At 42.3% G+C, this 18,849-nt stretch overlaps 1 protein-coding gene across 2 annotated transcripts; it reads right to left on the bottom strand.

The window, feature by feature from the left end:
- Positions 1-1,092: 1,092 nt before the first annotated feature.
- On the bottom strand, positions 1,093-17,702 carry tm9sf4 (transmembrane 9 superfamily protein member 4). 2 transcript variants are annotated; one of them, XM_061767965.1, is made up of 18 exons: positions 17,582-17,702; positions 12,190-12,300; positions 10,559-10,658; positions 10,318-10,474; positions 9,975-10,119; positions 8,180-8,303; positions 7,987-8,108; positions 6,677-6,788; positions 6,321-6,391; positions 6,102-6,234; positions 5,792-5,873; positions 5,617-5,692; positions 4,240-4,323; positions 3,931-4,106; positions 3,748-3,811; positions 3,467-3,586; positions 2,782-2,871; positions 1,093-2,140 (listed from the first exon to the last, which is right to left on the bottom strand). In XM_061767965.1, the coding sequence occupies exons 1-18, from the start codon at positions 17,597-17,599 to the stop codon at positions 1,991-1,993; spliced, it is 1,935 nt and encodes a 644-aa protein (XP_061623949.1). In that variant the 5' UTR covers positions 17,600-17,702; the 3' UTR covers positions 1,093-1,990. The 2 variants fall into 2 exon arrangements, with proteins under 2 accessions (XP_061623949.1, XP_061623959.1); XM_061767975.1 differs by lacking the exon at positions 17,582-17,702 and adding an exon at positions 12,674-12,822.
- Positions 17,703-18,849: the final 1,147 nt, after the last annotated feature.

Raw genomic sequence — 18,849 nt, 5'->3', positions numbered from 1 at the left:
AGCGTAGCAGGCCTAGGTGTTCATAAAAAAACGAGACAGGTGTGATTCCTAAAAAGTTTATCGTTGAAAGCCACTGTAACATTTTAGAGTGTAAACATTAACACTGACCTTAAATATAGGAAGAAAATAAACTATACTTAAATGATTAAATGTATTCCTTATAAGAGTTTATTAAAAATTGTACATGAATAAAAGCTTAAAAAGTTATTAAAATGTTTATGTAAATGTATTGTACGAAAAAGTTAAATACAACTGAACTGTATATAGCGATTCTTTTGCATAACCCGAGAGCGAGTCCACATACAATGGGAGGAAAAAGTATGTGAACCCTTTGGAAATATGTTTTCATATTTTTATTGAAAATAAATGTAATCATTCACAGCACAGGGAAGAATAAGTGGCTGCAGACTCTCCAAGAGCTAATCAGTTAGCTGTGAGCCAACCTCGAGTCCAACTAGTTATTTACATGCTATGCACTATACAATGGTGAAAACATAATTGTTTGTGTGGTATTAATTTAAGCAGACTGTTTATTTTTGAGATAAAAAAAAAATGACTACATTTTATAACCACTTTATGCATAAATTGAATTCCTAAGGGTTCACATAAGTTTTCCTCCCACTGTACCATAGAGAATCACCGACTTATTACACTGCAAGGCCACAACATGAGAGATGAAACGCACATAAAACAGATTAATTCAACAAATACGGAATACTACTCATTTTGAATGTTATGCAATGTTCAAATTTCTTGAATTGAATTTTTTTTTTTTCCCCCATTGACTGTAAGCTAAAATTAAGATGAAACATTTCACTTTGTTTGGTGGATGTGCTCTTTTTAATTGAACTGCTGAAATGAACTGTTTTTCACGATATTCAAATTTTAGATACACCTCTATTTCCGTTGTACCTCACACAGGCAGGTATGCGAGTGTTTCAGTTTCATGGGTGCTCGCTGCCTTACTCAAGGGCACCTCAGCAGTTACAGCTGAGTTACTGCTGCCCCCATATCAGTTTATATGTGCACACCCTAAAGACAAAACGTGGAAAGATAATAAGCTCCAATAAAATGTGATTAATGGCCACCAGCTGTGGGGAAATTTGTACCTTTATTTTAACCCAAAAGCACAGCGAAGAGAAAAGGGTCCCTGGATTAAAAATACTGCACCCGCCATTTAATGAGCATAAAAACGATTTTTCAAGTTACAATTGGGATGCTTCAAATGTGTATTTGCATCATAAACACAATATCAATATGCACCTTGAATAAATCTCAGGCCACGGCTTTCACAAAAATGTTCAATCAGGCAATACACCAATGTATTCGGTACATTGAGATGCTTTAGAGGGGAAAAGCTGATATCTTGATGCATTTGTGATTGGAGTGGTTACACAGAAAATGTATGGAAACATGATTTAAAAAATAAGAGAGCATTTAATATATGCATTCTGTGTCACAATGTAGATCAGTTCACCATAAGACACCAACATGCCACAACCACAGTTCACCTCTCTTTTTGTAAAGTCTCTCAAATGAAACAGGTGGAAATAAAGAAACTGGGACTATTTGAATGAAAACAGATCCAAGGCCAGCAGAGTCTTCCCAACATGACTGGTGATAGCGAAACTAAATCCATGGATAAATTAAAACACAAGATGGGGGGGAGGGGGGGGGGGGGGGACAAAATGTGCAGAAATCCATTGTTTGGCCCACTGTGTTTTGTGCAAGGTGATGCAAACAGTCTCATTAGAGGAAACATCCTCTGCCCCCCCCCCCCCCCCCCCAAAAAAAAGAAAAAGCTGGGGTGGCAAGGAAGGAGACTCGCTGTTCTACCCAATCCTTGCCAGTGGGTGTAACTGTTATACTCAGAAAACTTCTCCCATCTCAACACACAAGTCAGTGCTTGTTGGACAAAAGAAAAATATATAAAAAAACAAACAAAAAGTGAACGTGACAAAAAAAAAAAGTGACAGCAGCAGCAACTGACTCAGTCGATCTTGACTGCGGCGTAGATCTTCCTGATGAACATGTAGGCGGCGTAGAAGCCGATTGTGCCCGTCAGGAGCCAGAAGGACAGCACCATCAGGGTGGTGTAACCAAAGTACAACAGCGACGGGATGAACTCCACAATGTCCAGCTGCAGAGGAACCGAGAGGGGACGAATCGTCAGATCACAACTTTTACCCTTTGTTTGTCTTGTTAAAATTCCCGATAGCCCTGAAGCTCTGTATAGGGAGATCCCACTGTCCACCATCATCTAATGTAAGACTATTTATTGTACAACGTATGTTCACAGTGTTACTGACTAAATGTCCTTATTTTAATTTAGTATTAGTCGTCTGTGACCCTGAACAGTTAAAGCGGTACAGAAAATGGATGGGTGGACGATCAAAGTTTAAACTCTAGAGTTGTACGCAACTTTAGCGACATAGTTTCCAAATAATATTTGTCTATTCCATATTGTCCGACACTTGCTCAGCATATTGTGCAAGAACTGAGTTTGCGGCAAGACCCTTGGACTCCTTCCCAGTCAAACGCAATGCAGATATAGGCAAACTAGCATTCAACCACACACCTACAGACAATTTAGAGTCTTCAATAAACTTATTATGCATGTTTTTTTGGAATCTGGAGTGGGGTCACTGTACCAGCAGAAGACCCACACCAGCACAGGAAGAACCTGCAAACTCCACACTGGTGTTCCAACAGAGATTCAAACCCAGGGCCCAATGCATTCTCCATTTACAGTGCTGTACAGCATATAGTGTGAACTTTTACCTTGTTGACAAAGTAGAAGATGGCGTACACTAGGACATAGAACGCTGAGCCTCCTGAAACCAGGAAGGTTCTCCACCACCATCGGTAGTCCTTTTTTGAGCATTAAGACAGACGCAAAAAAAGCACACTGTAAAAGTTGCGTATGATGACAGCAACATCTGTACTATGTGGATTCCAGAACAATGCCACTACTCACAAATTTCATCTGGAACTTTCACTCGAAAGCAGAATATCTTTAACCTTTAATGTATATTTAGTAGATTTGTCTCATCTGATCTCAAAATGCATTTCAATTCCAAGATTTCATTTCCTCTGAAACCAGAGCCGAAATTGGCACAACATGCAGCTATGGCCCGAACTGACGAATGAATTAAAGTACTTTATTTCCTCAAATAAGAGACCTCCGCTCTAATACACTAGATGCATACATTGATCGGCGGGCGCTTTGTCCCCTTGACCAACTCAACGCCTTTTTTTTTTTTTTTTCCACCCAAGAAAATAAATGACCGGCGGTCTCACTAGGTGGCGACTGGTTAACTATCACAATATCACCGTATATACAAATACAAGTTTTAAATACAATATGTAATAATATATCTTCTAAATAAAATGTATATAATAAATACCGTACATACATAGTAACCTTTTTAAATGATTATTTTTAGAGAAGTAAAAAAAAACATACCTCTGCACACAGCTGGAAATAAACCATGACGATGCTGATCTGAGAGCAGGAGACCACCAATATGATGAAGACCAGAAACAGGAAGCCAAACAGATAATAGAACTGATTCTCCCAGATGGCCTGAAGATGGTCAAGTGCACATGCGCGGACATTAATGCACATTATTTTGAGGTAGCGCTTAGCAACAGTTACTCTACTGTATGTATGAAGAATAAACACTAAAATGTACATAACAGAGAGAAGACTGACTTTCTAATGTGCTACAGTCGTCACACACTTACACTGAAAATGAAGAAGAGTTCTATGAACATGGCACCAAATGGGAGGATCCCAGCCATCAGGATTCTAATGAAAGAGGGAGAAAATGAAACATCGCAGGCTAAACTGACAGGCCGCGAATCAGCCATTTAAAAAGGAGGACAAATGAGATACTGTAATTGTAATTGGAGTTGTTCAACACTCACCCCACGAACTTGTTCATGTACCAGCGCTGCTCCGGGACCTGCCGAGGGATCTGGTTGGTGCGCACGGGGTTGTCATATGGCTGCTTGCGGAAACCGAAGTAGTAGCCCAGGTAGACCAAGGGCATGGAGATACCAAACCACATACACAGCAGAGCGAGCATGGTCGGGAAGGGAACCTGAAGAGGCGGGAACGGTAAGTAAAGGCGAGACATCCATGTAGAAACAAATTTCGGCGCATCACTAATTATTCATCATGATCATTATTGTAATGTGCAGATCATTTGCATCACATGCAGTTTCGCTACTCACCGCCCCAGAGGAGTGCTCTCCCCAGATGAAACAGTTGAGGATGAAGCAAATTCCAAACACCACAGCCGGATACAAAGTTGCGGTCTACAGGAGATAAGACAAACCTTCTCAGATGTCCAAACAGCAGAGTTGAATAATAAGCACTCATACATTTGCTTACTCTAGGGCCAAGCACAACCATGAGGGTCGTGAAAAGCTTTCAGCAATTTACGTACAGTGGAAAAAGTCCACATAGCCCCCCCCCCCCCCCCCCAAATGTCAGGTTTTCTGTGATATAAAAATAAGACAAAGGTCATTTCAAAGCTTTTTCCATCATTAAAGTCACCTATAACTTGTATACCTCAATTGGGAAAAAAGGAAGCAGAGAGGAAGTAAAAATAACTGAGAAAATGTGGTTGCACAAGTGTAACTGGGGATGTGGCTATATTCAGAATGAATCACATTGAAATTTGTGTTAAATTGAAGTCAGCACGCACCTGCCACCATTTAAGGTGCCTCAGATTAACCCCAAACAGTACAAATGTTCTACTACATACAGTATATACAGGGTGTCCCAAAATTCACTGTACACTTCATTTTTCCCATTTTATGTAAGACGCCATCAGCATATGACAGCTTATGCTTTGCAGTTTTATAAGCATACCTTTCCCTTGCCCACGGCTCGGCATTGAAAAATTGCCGCTTGGCAAGAAGTTTTTCTGTCCCTGACTGCAGTTCGCCGTCAGTTTGAGCTTTACGGTTCCAAACTGCTCCAACGCAGAGTCAGGTTTTACGCTATCCACGGACAAACCAAACGGTGGAAGACCTGCTACTACCAACACTGATGAAAACACCAAACTCCTAGAGCAGGCATTCGTACAATGCCAAGAAAAGTCTATCCGGAGGGCTGCACTGAACTCTCAACAAAAGCTTGATGATTCAGGGGCTGCTTCGGAAAGTGACAAAGCTTTATCCGTACCAACTCCAGGTTGTTCAGAGGTTTTAAGTGGACCATTATGATGCGCAATATTTTTTCGTGTTAATAAGCGTAGTGGCTTGATACTTTAAATTTGCTCTTGTAGCAGCTTGGTTTGTTCCATGAATTGTTTGCCTGTACACCATCTTGTATGTGCAGGTTTATATACCGTACATATGACTAATGTCATTTTGACAATTACATTGTAAAATGTAATTTATTTGACAAGGTTTTAACTTGTTAAACTGGCAGTGGATTTGATTGAATGTAATTTCCTAATAATAGTAAAACCAGTGTTGCAGCAATTAAACCAATACAGTGTAAACATGTGAATGGCCCCAGGCCACTTTGCACAGGTGAAGTTACGACCCAGGCTGAAAAAGGTTCAGTCCCTGTGATAAGAAGCTAATCTAAACACTCACACAAAATGCTCCTTTCCTCCACCGATGGCCTTTCAGTGTGCGGTAGAGTCGTCCAGCAAAGTAGCCTCCAAATACACTACAAAAAACAAAAAACAAAACAAAAAACATTTAAACACTGCATTACCTGATTCTTGGACTCTTCCTTGGTGAGGATCCAGGACATAATGGTTCTCACCCCATAAACATGAAGAGGAAGCATGCAGTGGTCATCAGAGCTCCTCTACTCGACGGTGATAACATGCCCAACATGGCAACAACTACCCAGAGATAGAGGAACAAGCATATTTGTTGTATGAGGGACAACCTTTTGTAATACTATCTGAGACATTTTGTTATGCAAAGGTTTCATTTCACTTTAAGCACCAAGGATGTTTGCAAGTTATCCCGAACTTACGTATGAACATATGTACATGAATCTATCGTATGTAATTATTAGAATTGTTGCTATAAAGGATATGATTAGTGATGAAAAGAAAAACACTCACAGATGACAATAAGGATCATGCAAAAGAGCTGGATTCCTGAACCCAGAAGTGAGCTGAGAATCATGGGATACTGAGGTGGCCTGAAGACATCACCATGGACATTCTTCCATCCTGACTCTTCCATTGTGTCTTCCTGATTGTGCGCGGCAGAATAAAATAGTCACATGGCTACCGTATCCTGGTCGAGCAAGTTGAACAATCACATTTCACCAGACTTACTATATCATCCTCTCTGTTGTAATTAGCAATATCCTTTCTTAAGGTTCTGATGATGATCATACTGAGGATACCTGAAAGAAAAGACATGACATACACACTTATGTAAAGCATTTGGATGAGTAATTTAACGAAAAATCCCTCAGCTGATTTCAGGAAGAAAAACAAGATTTTATTTGTATATTTTTCCTTAGTAATGATGTTTTAAGCATCACAAGAACCCAGAGAAACAAATGTTATGACATTCTTGTTCACTGTGGTTATACGGTACGTACACCGACAATCTTAGCTGCACAATGACTTCTACATGATGGGACATGATCAAAGGCACACATTTGAGCATGATTTCATAACCATACCAGACAGGAAGAAGACAACCACCACAGAGTTGACAATGGAAAACCAATGAATCTGCACGTCGCTCATGGTCAGGTAGGTGTCCCATCGAGAAGCCCATTTCACCTCACTCTCCTGCACAGGTCACAAGACACTCGGATGGCTTTACCCAATATAAATCTTAATACAAGTGCAAAATTCAAGCAGCTGGATTGAAATACAAAGACGTCCTTCGGAAAGTGACACAATTATTACATTGACTCCTGTCTCTTAGCTCCCTCATTTTTATTTTTGTGGTTTTATAAATGTTAGCATAATATCCTGATCCTGAGTTGCTTGTTTAATAACTGTTACTTCTGATGTCGGTGAAGGGAAGTCCTAATGGGATGAAAATGAGATGGATTCATTCTGGCACTGGCCTATCAACATCCTGAAAGACAACTGAAGCAAATGAATTCATTTCCTTCCAAACTTACATTAAAGGCTTCTTTATACTCGCGCGGCCGACAACGCCTGCATTGCATCACGTGACTGTAAATTGACCCACGCGCCCCCTCTGCATCGCTTGACGCGCACACGCCAAAAATTGTTCCTCTGCGTAGAATACGGAGATCATCTCTCGCGATTGGCCCATTTTAGTCACATGGTGTGATGATGTAATCAGCGTTCCTCCCGGTTCCACGTAGCACCTACGCCGCCGCCTTCTCGATCGATCTTGCAGCATAATTCAGCGTATCATCTGGTCATCTAGGTCCATTTGTTCTAGCAGACTGTGTTCCACGGTCGCCATTGTTGTCGCTTTGTCCCTTGTTACAGAAAGGAAAGTAAAAACAGCTACCGGAAATGGCCCAAAAAATGCAGAGGAAACTGCACCCTGTGGCGTCCTAGCCAATACCAGCCGTAGCGACACCCCCGACTTTGAGGAGAACTGCAGCACACTTTCAAAACAGCGCGCGTGGGTAAAAGGCAAACTGCCTGCGGGATAGCCGCAGTGACGTCAGCGCGTTTGCCGTCCGCGCGAGTATAAAGAAGCCTTAAGGACTGCTGGATTATGTTATCCATTTTACCTGCACGGGTAAAGGTGGATGGGGTTGAAAGTTATAGTTAACTAATTAGTTACAATGGGAATTCTAGTTACTCTTTATATTCTTAAATGTATTCTCAAAAGTAATATCCATTAACTAGCTTACACAGAGTCAGAATTAGGGTCCTAAGCAATTTGGGGGTTCAGCAATTTAGATATCGACATAGCTGGGGGAAAAAAATGAAGTGGCGTCTCACCAATAAGCAGGAATATGTTTTGGTTTCAACAATACTCGCAACAGTCACTGACCTCCCAGCTCACGGAATACGTGAAGAGGACCTCGTTCTCACTGGTGGGGTCAATCTCCTGCGGAGCAGAGCTGCTGGCCTCTGGCAAGGTGCAAGTCTTCTCTTTGGGCACAGCCTTCAGCTCTGGGAATACATCCAGGTCAAGTGCTCATGTGGATTCAAACAAAAGCAAACCAAGAAGTGCTGACACCTACCATCCACTTTTACACTTTGGGGTACGATCTCAAATCGCACCACTCTGTAGTTGTGCTGCTCCCCCTCCTCCAGCTTCTCCTTGTGGAAGTACAAGATGAAGGAAAGGTGGTTGTGCAGATAAAACTGTGAGAGAGAGAGGAGAAAAGGTACAGAATTAGTGTGTAATGTGCTCTATTAATTGGTATATTCATATATTTTAGGGGGTTTGTCTGAAACCAGAATAGTCAAAAACATTGATACTCAATTCTCAAAGTTTAAGAGGCTGTATTAAAAGATTAATAGACTTTACACCCATTTGATCGGGCTGATCAGTATCGGCCGATATTTAGCATTTTATGCTGATCTGCTGATCGGCTTTAATGTCATAATTCGTCGATCCGATCAATGACGTCACTGATCGGCTCTGAAAAAAGACATTAACTCCTCGTCGCCGCGTACACAGTATATTTGAATCCAAAAGCTAGTTTATTTTTAGCCTTGTCTTTTGACGTAGTACTGTAAATATCTGACGGCCAAAGAAGTTATTTATAAAAAAAAAAAAAAAAAAAAAACAACGTCAGCGGTGTTGGACAGACAAAACGTCGGAGACAGGAAACACGTATTGCCCGGATCAGACTACAAGACAAATTTGCTCTTTCACGATTGCACTGTCAGACTACTCCAATCAAATCTTGTATTCCGATACCACCACATCCCGTTTTTACGATCATTGGGCTTTATCTTGTCAACTCAACTGCGACCGGATACACTCGTTACCGTGGCGACGACAACAAGAGTGGTTCACGCCGACTATATTATGAGGACAAAATGGGGATAAAACGTGTGTTGGTGGTCACCGGTGCTCAGGACATGAGAGGACGTTCGTTTAAGGCTTGCTTGAGGTACGTTCCCGTACTTTGAATACGATACGGCTCACAAGCAGGCAATAAAATGTTATGTAGCCTAGCAAAGCTAGCCGTAGCACGAACGGTTGGACGTACACATGCCGCCGTTCTGTCGAATCATGCTCTAAAGTTTTGGTGTGGGTGAGGTAATTTAATTAAAAATAAAGTAATTTAATTACAGTAAGTTAGCACCCATTATTTCTGTCATGTAATGTTGGTTTGACCTAATTGATTAGAATACATAATCTGATGAGAGCAGTTATTTCCAACCTTTATGGAGCCAAGGAACATATTTTACAATTGCAAAATCTCACAGCACAACAACAAACAAAAATGTCACAAAAAGTGGATACATTAATGACTGTATTTACTCCCTGCCATCTAATAGAAGACCATTCATTTGTTCTGTCTGTCACTATGCCTCACTGACATACATAGAAGAACAAAGATACATCATTTATTGTAAATATAATTTTTGGAGCAATTAAGTACACAAGTATATACAGTAAATGAACAGGTCATATAAAGAGACACATTGCGCCATCTTGTGATCGGATCGGTGATCGTTTTCTTTTTTTTTAACTCGCTGATCGGCCCCAAAAATCATGATCGTGTAAAGCCTAAAAAATAAATATTTCATATAGCTACTGCCGTGAACTGACTTGTATGAGTGAAAACTGCAGCCTTTAGACAAGGTGTCAGTATAATAAAACAGTCAAATAATGGAACAGGAGCAACTTGGACAGTTGTTGGCATTTCCATTACGAGAAGAAATCTATGCATTATTAAGCAACCCAGAATAATTCACTATCCAACCAGAATATTACAGATGAAACCAGCTGAAACAAGCAAATACATATTGTACTTAACGATATTCAGCACTGTATCCCGAAAGGCAGATCTGACCTACCTTGTTGTTGTCGACAAAGCCCAGTCTGTAGCCATGTTCAAACTGGATATCTTTCATCATATCCTTCTTAAGCTCCTCTTCTGCTCCTGCTTCTCGATTGAGATACACCTCCAACCTGGTGGCTACTGGCAGATTATCTGCAATACTAAATGAGTATGGAGAGATGTTGGGGGTTTCATTTGTTATTGAGATATTACGAATAGGACATTCAGATGCTGCGAACCAGTTTGCAGTTTTGATGAAAATGTGTTACATATCAGTATAGCGTTATTGTAACACAATGTAGTGTATGGTGTTTGTTTGGCGTGACTGGCTCTGGCAATAGGTAATGATAAATGCTCACAGGTGAACATAATATTCCTCCTGTATTCGTTCTGCAAACAACTTGCTCTCTTCTTTGCTGAGTTTTTTTTTGTCGCACACCACCTCACACTTCTTATCCTTGTTCATTTCCACATTGAAGGGGGTGTTCACAATACGGTCCCCACGCAACACCTCACCTACGAAAACAAAAAATCTTTGTGAGAGTTGCAACACTAACACATCACTCAGTAAGGAGTAGGATGGCTTTGGCCACAAATTACCCAAGTTTTCTCCTTTGTAGACAACAGAGTCAGGCTTACAATATGGTAGGGAGTAGTATTCATAAGGAAGTTGGGTATGAGTGCTGGTCATCTTCACAGCCTGTAAAACAAAAGATGAAACTTTAAGGCAGGTCAAACGACGTAACCAAGTTCAGGGTGACAACTGAACAGTTCTGTCCATCATGAGTTGGAGTGAATGACCCAAAATCTTGGTTATTTGTATGCTACCGAGCAGTTACATTTCCTTGAATCACGCAATGTCAAATTGTTGTCAAATAGTTGTTTATGTGTGCCCTGCGATTGGCTGGCGACCAGTTCAGGGTGTACCCCGCCTCTCGCCCAAAGATAGCTGGGATAGGCTCCAGCACGCCCGCGACCCTAGTGAGCATAAGCGGTATGGAAAATTAATGAATGAATAACTTTATGCGGTATCGAAAATGGATGGAGAAATGCAACTTTCAAAATTGTGAATTTTTGAACAGTTTCTCAACTCAGTTTCTCCAGTTACTTTTCCATCTGTCGGGCGGGCCAATTACTGTATTTTCACGACAGTAAGGCGCACTTAAAAGTATTACATTTTTCCCAAAATGGACGGGGCACCTTATAATGCGGCGCGCCTTATGTGTGACTTTGATGAGCGCTCCGCTTGACTGACTGAGAGCATTTCGTACGTTTTACCATACCTGCGCCCAATAATGCGGTGGTGCGCCTTATGTATGTGTTGTATACAGAAATAGACCCCATCACTGAGACTGCACCTTTGAATACGGTGCGCCCTATGGTCGTGAAAATACGGTATACATTACTCGTGCACTCGCTGTAGTAGTCTCGCCACTCTGCACTATTTGTATATCTGTGACCAATACTGGCCACTCGTGCTTGAGTAGCATCGGCACCATTTGCACAATTGATATTGTCCCAGATTATCACACAACTCGTCACTTTAAACTGCATCAATTTCTTGACATCTCTGCGCCCTTTGCACAATGGTCATTGCACTGGACTATTGTTCGATTAGTCATTTCAAACTGCTCTAATTGCTAGAGGACTCTGCATCTTTTTGCGACGTGTCAAAAAAACAAAACAAAAAAAACAAAAACAAATTGTACCGGCATTACCACATTAACCTTTTAAGCTTTTATTGCTCAGTGACAAAAGTTTTATCTGTCAATTGACTATCTGTTGTCGTACTAGAGCGGCTCCAACTACTCCAACGATGCGGCTAAAATATAGATAATATATAAATGCTTAAAACATGACCGTTTCCCATAATGCACTAGGGTTTGGGCATGCACAGATGCCTCCAGCGTATTGAAGACGATGACGGTAGTTTTTGGCGCACTCAATGCAAAACGCAGCAAGACACGCATGAACGCAAAATAGTTTATTTTTCACACCCTCATCATGGAAAGTACAAGAAGCAAAGTGTATGACGCAGCTTTTAAGTTGAAAGCCATCAATCTGTCTATCGTGCTTTTAAAGCGGCACTTCGAGGTGAGTGGGAGGCTTGGATAACCAGCGGCGAGAAATCTTTCACAAAAATTCTACAAGTTTAGGGGGCGCGGCTTGTATTCCGATGCGCTCTGTAGTCTGGAAAATACAAGCATGGTTAGAGTTGAGTGTGTTTTTACCTTAATATCTACAATATCCCCTTCATGGAAGTCTCGGGGAGCAACACCAGGAACGTAGAAGGGCAACACCACAGGCAATAAGGACAAGAGCAGCAAGGCCCACCACGTCTCCTGGAACAGACACATGAGAAGTGATGTCAGCTCAGAAATCTACTAAAACAAAACAACCAACATTTCTTCAGTGTAGACTACAAATAATGATGGCGGTGCAGACAATGAAGAAAAACAGACCAAATCCGTGTTGTAAAATTGAACCACGTTAAAAATCAGTGCCAAAGTTCCTTGGAAACTGATTAAGCAGTTGATTGCACAATGCCGCTAACAAATAAACAGTGACGGGGGAGCTGGGGGGCGGGGGGCATGCTTAAAAAAATGAACACCTAAACAACACAATGTAACTCCATGTCAGTCACACTTCTGTGAAATCAACCTGTCCATTAGAAATCAACACTCATATTTAATGTTTCATAATGTAATGACTTACTTTTCTCATCCTGTTTACAATTAGTGCTTTGTCTTTTGTCTTTGTTTCTGTCTCCCTTCTAGAAACTTTGTTCTGTTCGACTGAACGACTCTGATTCTTAATAAACTTCAATTGTAATACTACGAAAAACTCCACTGTGACACAGTAAAAACTGTTCCGGCATAAAAGGGATACAGAGCTTCCATTCTGCTTGACCTAACAGGCGAACAGGACAAAAAAGAAAAAAAAAGGAGTTAGTTTTAAAACATTCAAATGATATTCTAATCGTTGATGACTTTTGCATCGTCTTGTTCCGAAAATCAGAGCAAAATATAATTTCAAAATTTCAAATGCAGTCTCTAAACACCAAAGTAATCAATGTATTAATAACTGAAAGCTTTCAAAGCAAATAATCACATATGGACTTGAGAATTTTTAGACCAAATTAAGGACAAATTATTTTTATACTATTACTACTATTGGAATGATGTTGGCACTGCTGCTTCAAAGTTGAGTAACTTTCATGTGACATCTTTTCTACCCTTTTATTGATTCACTTGATTTTTTTTTTTACTGATTACTAGTAGAAGTATCATTAGTAGTATTATTATCAGTAATACTAAAAATATGACACTAGTCACATTTTGCTTGACGAAAGCTTGATCATCCAGGAGGGGCTCAGAGTCGAACCGCTGCTCCTCCGCATCGAGAGGACCCAGATTAGGTGGTTTAGGCATCTGGTTAGAATATCTCCTCGACGCCTCCCTAGTGAGGTGTTCTATGCACGTCCCACCGGGAGGAAGCCCCGAGGACGACCCAGGACAGGCGAGAGAGACTTCCGGGATCCCCCCGGAAGAGCTGGATCAAGTGGCTGGGGAGAGGAAGTCTGGGCTTCCCTGCTTTAAGGTGCCGCCCCCGTGACCTGACCATGGATAGGCGGAAGAAAATGGATAGATGGTACGTTTTCATTGCTCAATGACTCTCCTTACTTGTGTTTTTATGTCCTTAATCAGGGCTCGAGATTGCAGAAGGGAAGTGATGGTTGGTTGCATTTGGCTATGGCTAGCTTTGCTCTACAGCCCTTCACAGCCACTTAATACACTTGAGATCAGTGTCTTTACAATAAAATGATCTAAATGTGTTGCTGGCAGTAGCGGTGTTACTAGCTTAACCACATTTATCATATCGCAGTTTTCAACTGCAAAATGTCTTTCACTAGTGATCAAACAATGCAGTCGCATTCCACAGAAGCTACATTTCTCTTAACTTATATGTTGAATACTTATTGAATCCGCACAGAACAACCTTTGTGATTTATGTTGGTTGTTTCTTTCTGTATGAAGTCTAGAGAGAACTGTGTGTGAAGTGGCGTATAAATTTTATCTATAAATTTGACTGCTCAGTTTGGCACAGTAAGCTTGCCCAAACCTTAACCATGTGTGTTTCATGGGCGCCGCCATTAGGTGACCCCGTGGCTGTACTCAGCCAATTACTGTTAGCATAGTGTGAAGCTACACATTATCATACGAGTTACTAGTCACCATTGTTCTTGTGCAAATTGTATAGAAATACAGTTCAGGTTGTTTGGACAGCTTAGCATATGTATCTTTACTGTGATATTGAGCTATGGTCTCATACACTAATGTATTCCATCGTTTATTGCAGAACCACACACACACACACACACACACACGCAAACGGCAGTCTTTACGCGGGATGCAGTTTCCACCCCTGAACAAACCCACGTATCCTGTGCATCCTCTAAAGGTGTAATCAGTGCCTGTACCATCTTGTATGCCTGCCTGCCATAATGAAACGCCTGTAAGGTGCCTGCAACAATATTAAAATTGCCAGACCCAACTCCACGTTCCTACACATTGTGTTCTGACCGACACGCCGGGGGCGAACGGAGCATACTTATATTGAGCCAATCACCTATACAGTCCAAACCTAGTCTCTCCAACATTTGTGGTCCTTCGACCCGGATGCGCCATTTACCCCTGGACAATAGGGAGTTCGTAGACAGTGGAGCCGGCCCGAGGCGTCGGACACGCTCATCAACCCACTTAGACGACTATCAAGTCAGCTAAATCGGGCACAGGCAACTAAACAGACATGGGCGCAAGCAAGCGTGGTTATCTCATGAGGCGGGAGCAGCCAAGATGAGCCCCCCCACTACTTCACCCACTCTCCCTACGCCGATGACCACAGGTAGGATGCTGTCCTCCAGGAGGCGGAGCTGTACTACCCAGAGAAGCAGAGGTACAGTCCGGGATCCCAGCTAGCCCACCTGCAGTATCCACAGAGAGAGACCAGGGAGGAAGTTCGAGAACCACCTTCAACACATACTGTGACCCAAGACTACATATTGAGAAGCGAACTCAGGCACATACAGAATGAGAATTGCATGCTACAGCAGTCGCAGCAAGTTATGCACGCTGAGGTGACTGCACTCCGTGAAGTTCAAGTGGAAATGAGGAGGCTAATCGACAAAGTCATCAACCTTCAGCAATCTATGCCGTACTCCATCAGCCATAGTGACCCTCATCCTCTCCACGTTGAGGACGAAGAGGACTGGCCGGACCCCCTGCCATGGCCCGACACAGCGGACCGTGACGAACTGCTACCTCAACCGATGACAGATTGACTCGAGGAGCTGATTGCAGAACTACAGTTGATGAAGAGCATAGCCATGTCAGCCAGCAGCTGTGATGTGTCGCCAGTTAAGATCCCGGAGCAGTACCAGCCGGCATCCCAGCCTTCAACCATTAGAGCTACAACTTACGTCGCTGCGTATACACCTCAGCAACCTCTAAGCTACCATCAGCCTGCATATGCACATCTACCGTCGAGGTTCCCGTCCTATGCAGCAACCTATACACCTGTGCAGTCAGGGCACCTACCAGCCCATTCACAGCAACCCACTTGGATGCTGACACAGGGCCAGACCCCAGTTTCACTGTACAACAATTCAGCAGTCACGACTGAACATGCCTACAGGGGGCCACGCTCAACCATACCATACTTGAGCCGCCGTGACCCTTGTGAGTTTGCACATCTGCAGATAGCGTTAGAGAATCTCTTGCCAGTGCATTGCACTGAACTTTTCAAGTACCAAATCCTGGTAGACCATCTGAAGTTTGAAGAGGCAAAGCTGATTGCAGATTCCTATCTCAACTCCTGCACACCCTACACCGACACCATGTCAACGCTGAGCGGGAAATTTGGTCAGTCCCACCAAATTGCTCTCAAGAAAATCGCCACAGTACCAGACTCACCACACCTTCGACGCGGTGACACCGCAGCCTTCGAGCGGTTCGCCCTCCAGGTCCAGTCGTTGGTCGGGCTCCTCAAGACATTGGACACTGATGGTGATGTGGAACTTCGGTGCGGGTCGCGTGTGGTGAGACTGCTAAGTAAACTACCTCAAGAGCAAAGAGCAGACTTCGGTCGACGTACCTTCCGTGAGCCAGGGACCGTTCCCACTTTACTTGATCTGGCGCTGTGGCTTAAATATGAATTGTGGTGCCAAGACTTTGATGCACAGCCACCATCCAGAGGGGTGAAGGAAAAGCAAGCACTCAGGTCAAAGGGTCGCCAAGGTCAACGAACCATTACTGTCCTCCACGGTGCGAAGGGCCCGAGGAGAACAGCCCACCTAGGGCAGGTTCCAAGGAGAAGAAGGGGAGAACCAAGCCCTACTGTCCCTTCTGTGAAAACGAGGAGTACTTCCTCAGCCGGTGTCCAGAAGTCACAAAGCTGACAAAGGAGAAGCTAATAGACTGGATAAATACCAACAAGAGGTGTAGGCGCTGCGCAAGGCCTCACCAAGCAGCACAGTGTGAACTGAAGAAGCCCTGCAGCCTGTGTCAAGGCAAACACCTACAGGTTCTTCATGAAGTAAACGATAGACGATCAAGAACACCGCCCAACAGTGAGAGTTGCCATGGGAGTCCTGCAACCAAAGTTTCTGTATGTTGACCGACCGCCAGAGGACAGAAACAACAGCTAACATTGCACTAGCTAGCAACATGTTTTTGACAGCAGCAGAACAAAACTGTGTGTGGACTAAGACAGGAAGCGATAAGAAGCTGAAAAATATAACTTCGGGTTACTCAAAAACATTTGTTGAAGTTATGTTCCCTACAAATCCAAATTGGCGTTGGTCTTTACCAAATGATTAATTAGATTTTTGCTAACATGAACAAAAAAAAAGTCAATTCATTAGAGGGGACTGGTGACCAAATCTGCAACTAATACATAGTGTTTTGGACGGTTATGTTAAAATAACACAGTGCTCTCACTACATTACCCCAAGACACTAATATAGCAATGGTAGTAAGAAGCATGATAATAACATTTTAAAATGTATTTTATTGTAGCTCAGCTTTCCACATTTCTCTGGTGAGTAGCTTCAGTGCAGTGAAACTTCATTGAACGTACAATAACTTGTAGCTTAGCTCACTCCATTTTCCAAGTAGCTTGTCGGAACGAACACCTTTCGGCGACAACTGAAGTGCTGCACCGTCAGCAACTTTAGTGACGCAGCCTGGGGTGCTAACAGCTAACATAGAGCCCAAGTTCGGCTGCCTGGTTCTTCTTGAAATATCAATGAATGAATGACAGTTTGACAAAAACGTCCCTGGCCTCCTCTACTTTATCGCCACAGTCCGATGGACCTGACAAATACATCCGTTCCGTTTTAGCAGGACACTATCAAGGCAGCTAAGTGACGTTTGCTAACTACCAGGAAGTTAGCAACAGCGTCAACATCAAACAACAGTCAAATCACTACTAAATTTCAAACGGATATCTACTGAGTAATACTGACACTCAAGTGACTCATCAAAACACTGCGCCTGTCTTAAAATTGAAAGAGACAATCGGGAATGTGTAGTTGGAAGAAAAAGTAGACGTTTCTGCACTCACCATAGCCGCGGCCGCCATTTTGAATACGTGTCATTGGTGACGTCACTGTAAGACTAGATTTTTTTTTTTTTTACTTCCTGCCCACTTAGCACAGTTTAGTGAAAATTGTTATACTTGAAAACATTTCAAAACACAGTAACTAAAAAAAAATTATATGTGGTTTGTATTAAATTACATCCTACCAAGGGAGTATTAGTGCCGCACTGAATGAAATAAAGAAAAAAAAATCGAGTAAGAACATAGGTAGCTACGACACGCCTCTTTTGAGCTGCTTCGCCTACGGCATCGCAGAGCTAGTGGGGGCAATAGGATCACTGCATTCTATGTGTGTGGACGGCAAGAAAAACCAAATAAAGAGGATGCCTGCACATTGTGCTGCATACGGTTGCACAAAGTGCCGTAAAATTAGGGAACTGGGAATAACCTTTCATTGGAAAAATGTGTTTTGTGTGTTTTTTTGTTTTGTTTAGTTTTTTTGCCACTATATTGATAGCACATGCTTGAGCGTTGACAAAAAAAGCAAACCTCATGGAAATTGGTCGAAATATGAACAAGTTGGGACTTATTTTCAATGTACATGGATTGCCTTCGATGGGAACCTTGCCTCTGCATACATGGTTGCCATGTAGGCATATCGGCTAACTAGTTTTTTTCTTCATATCCGCTTTGGGAACAGTTAGCGAACCGCATTGCATTGTGGGATGTGGCGGCCATGTTTGAAGCAACCGTTTGAGAAACTATGGGCCACTTCGGAAAGTCAAATCTCCAAATCTTTATCACGCCTTCCCTTAACCTTTGTGCTTACTTACATAGTGTAATCCCCTCGTATGTGGTGAAGGATGACACAGTCACTGATGCACTTCACTCGCTTTATTACCATGAGTGGTAACAGAAATATACTTTATACCGATCTGATCGGCGTCATCGGTATTGGCCGATAATTATCATTATTATGGAGATAGGATAATCGGCTTTAACGTTATAATTCGCCGATCCGATCAATGACGTTATTGAACGGCTCCTCAAAAGACATTGATTCCCCGTTGCCGTCTGTATGTTTGAATTCAAAAGCTAGTTCATTTTTAGCCTTGTCACATGTCTTGTGACGTATACTGTAAATACCTGACGGCCAATTAAAATGTTTTTAAATCTTGTCTGTAAAAAAACTTATTGGCGGTGTTTGAACATACTCAGTATACAGTACACAAGTATAGACAGTAAAGGAACAAGTCATTTAAATAGATAACATTGCTCCAGCCCGTGATCGG

This window comes from Phyllopteryx taeniolatus, chromosome 1 (genome assembly GCF_024500385.1).
Source record: "Phyllopteryx taeniolatus isolate TA_2022b chromosome 1, UOR_Ptae_1.2, whole genome shotgun sequence".
Taxonomy (NCBI): domain Eukaryota; kingdom Metazoa; phylum Chordata; class Actinopteri; order Syngnathiformes; family Syngnathidae; genus Phyllopteryx; species Phyllopteryx taeniolatus.
The sequence above is the reverse complement of the archived record's forward strand: the minus strand, read 5'-3'. Positions and strand labels throughout refer to the sequence as shown.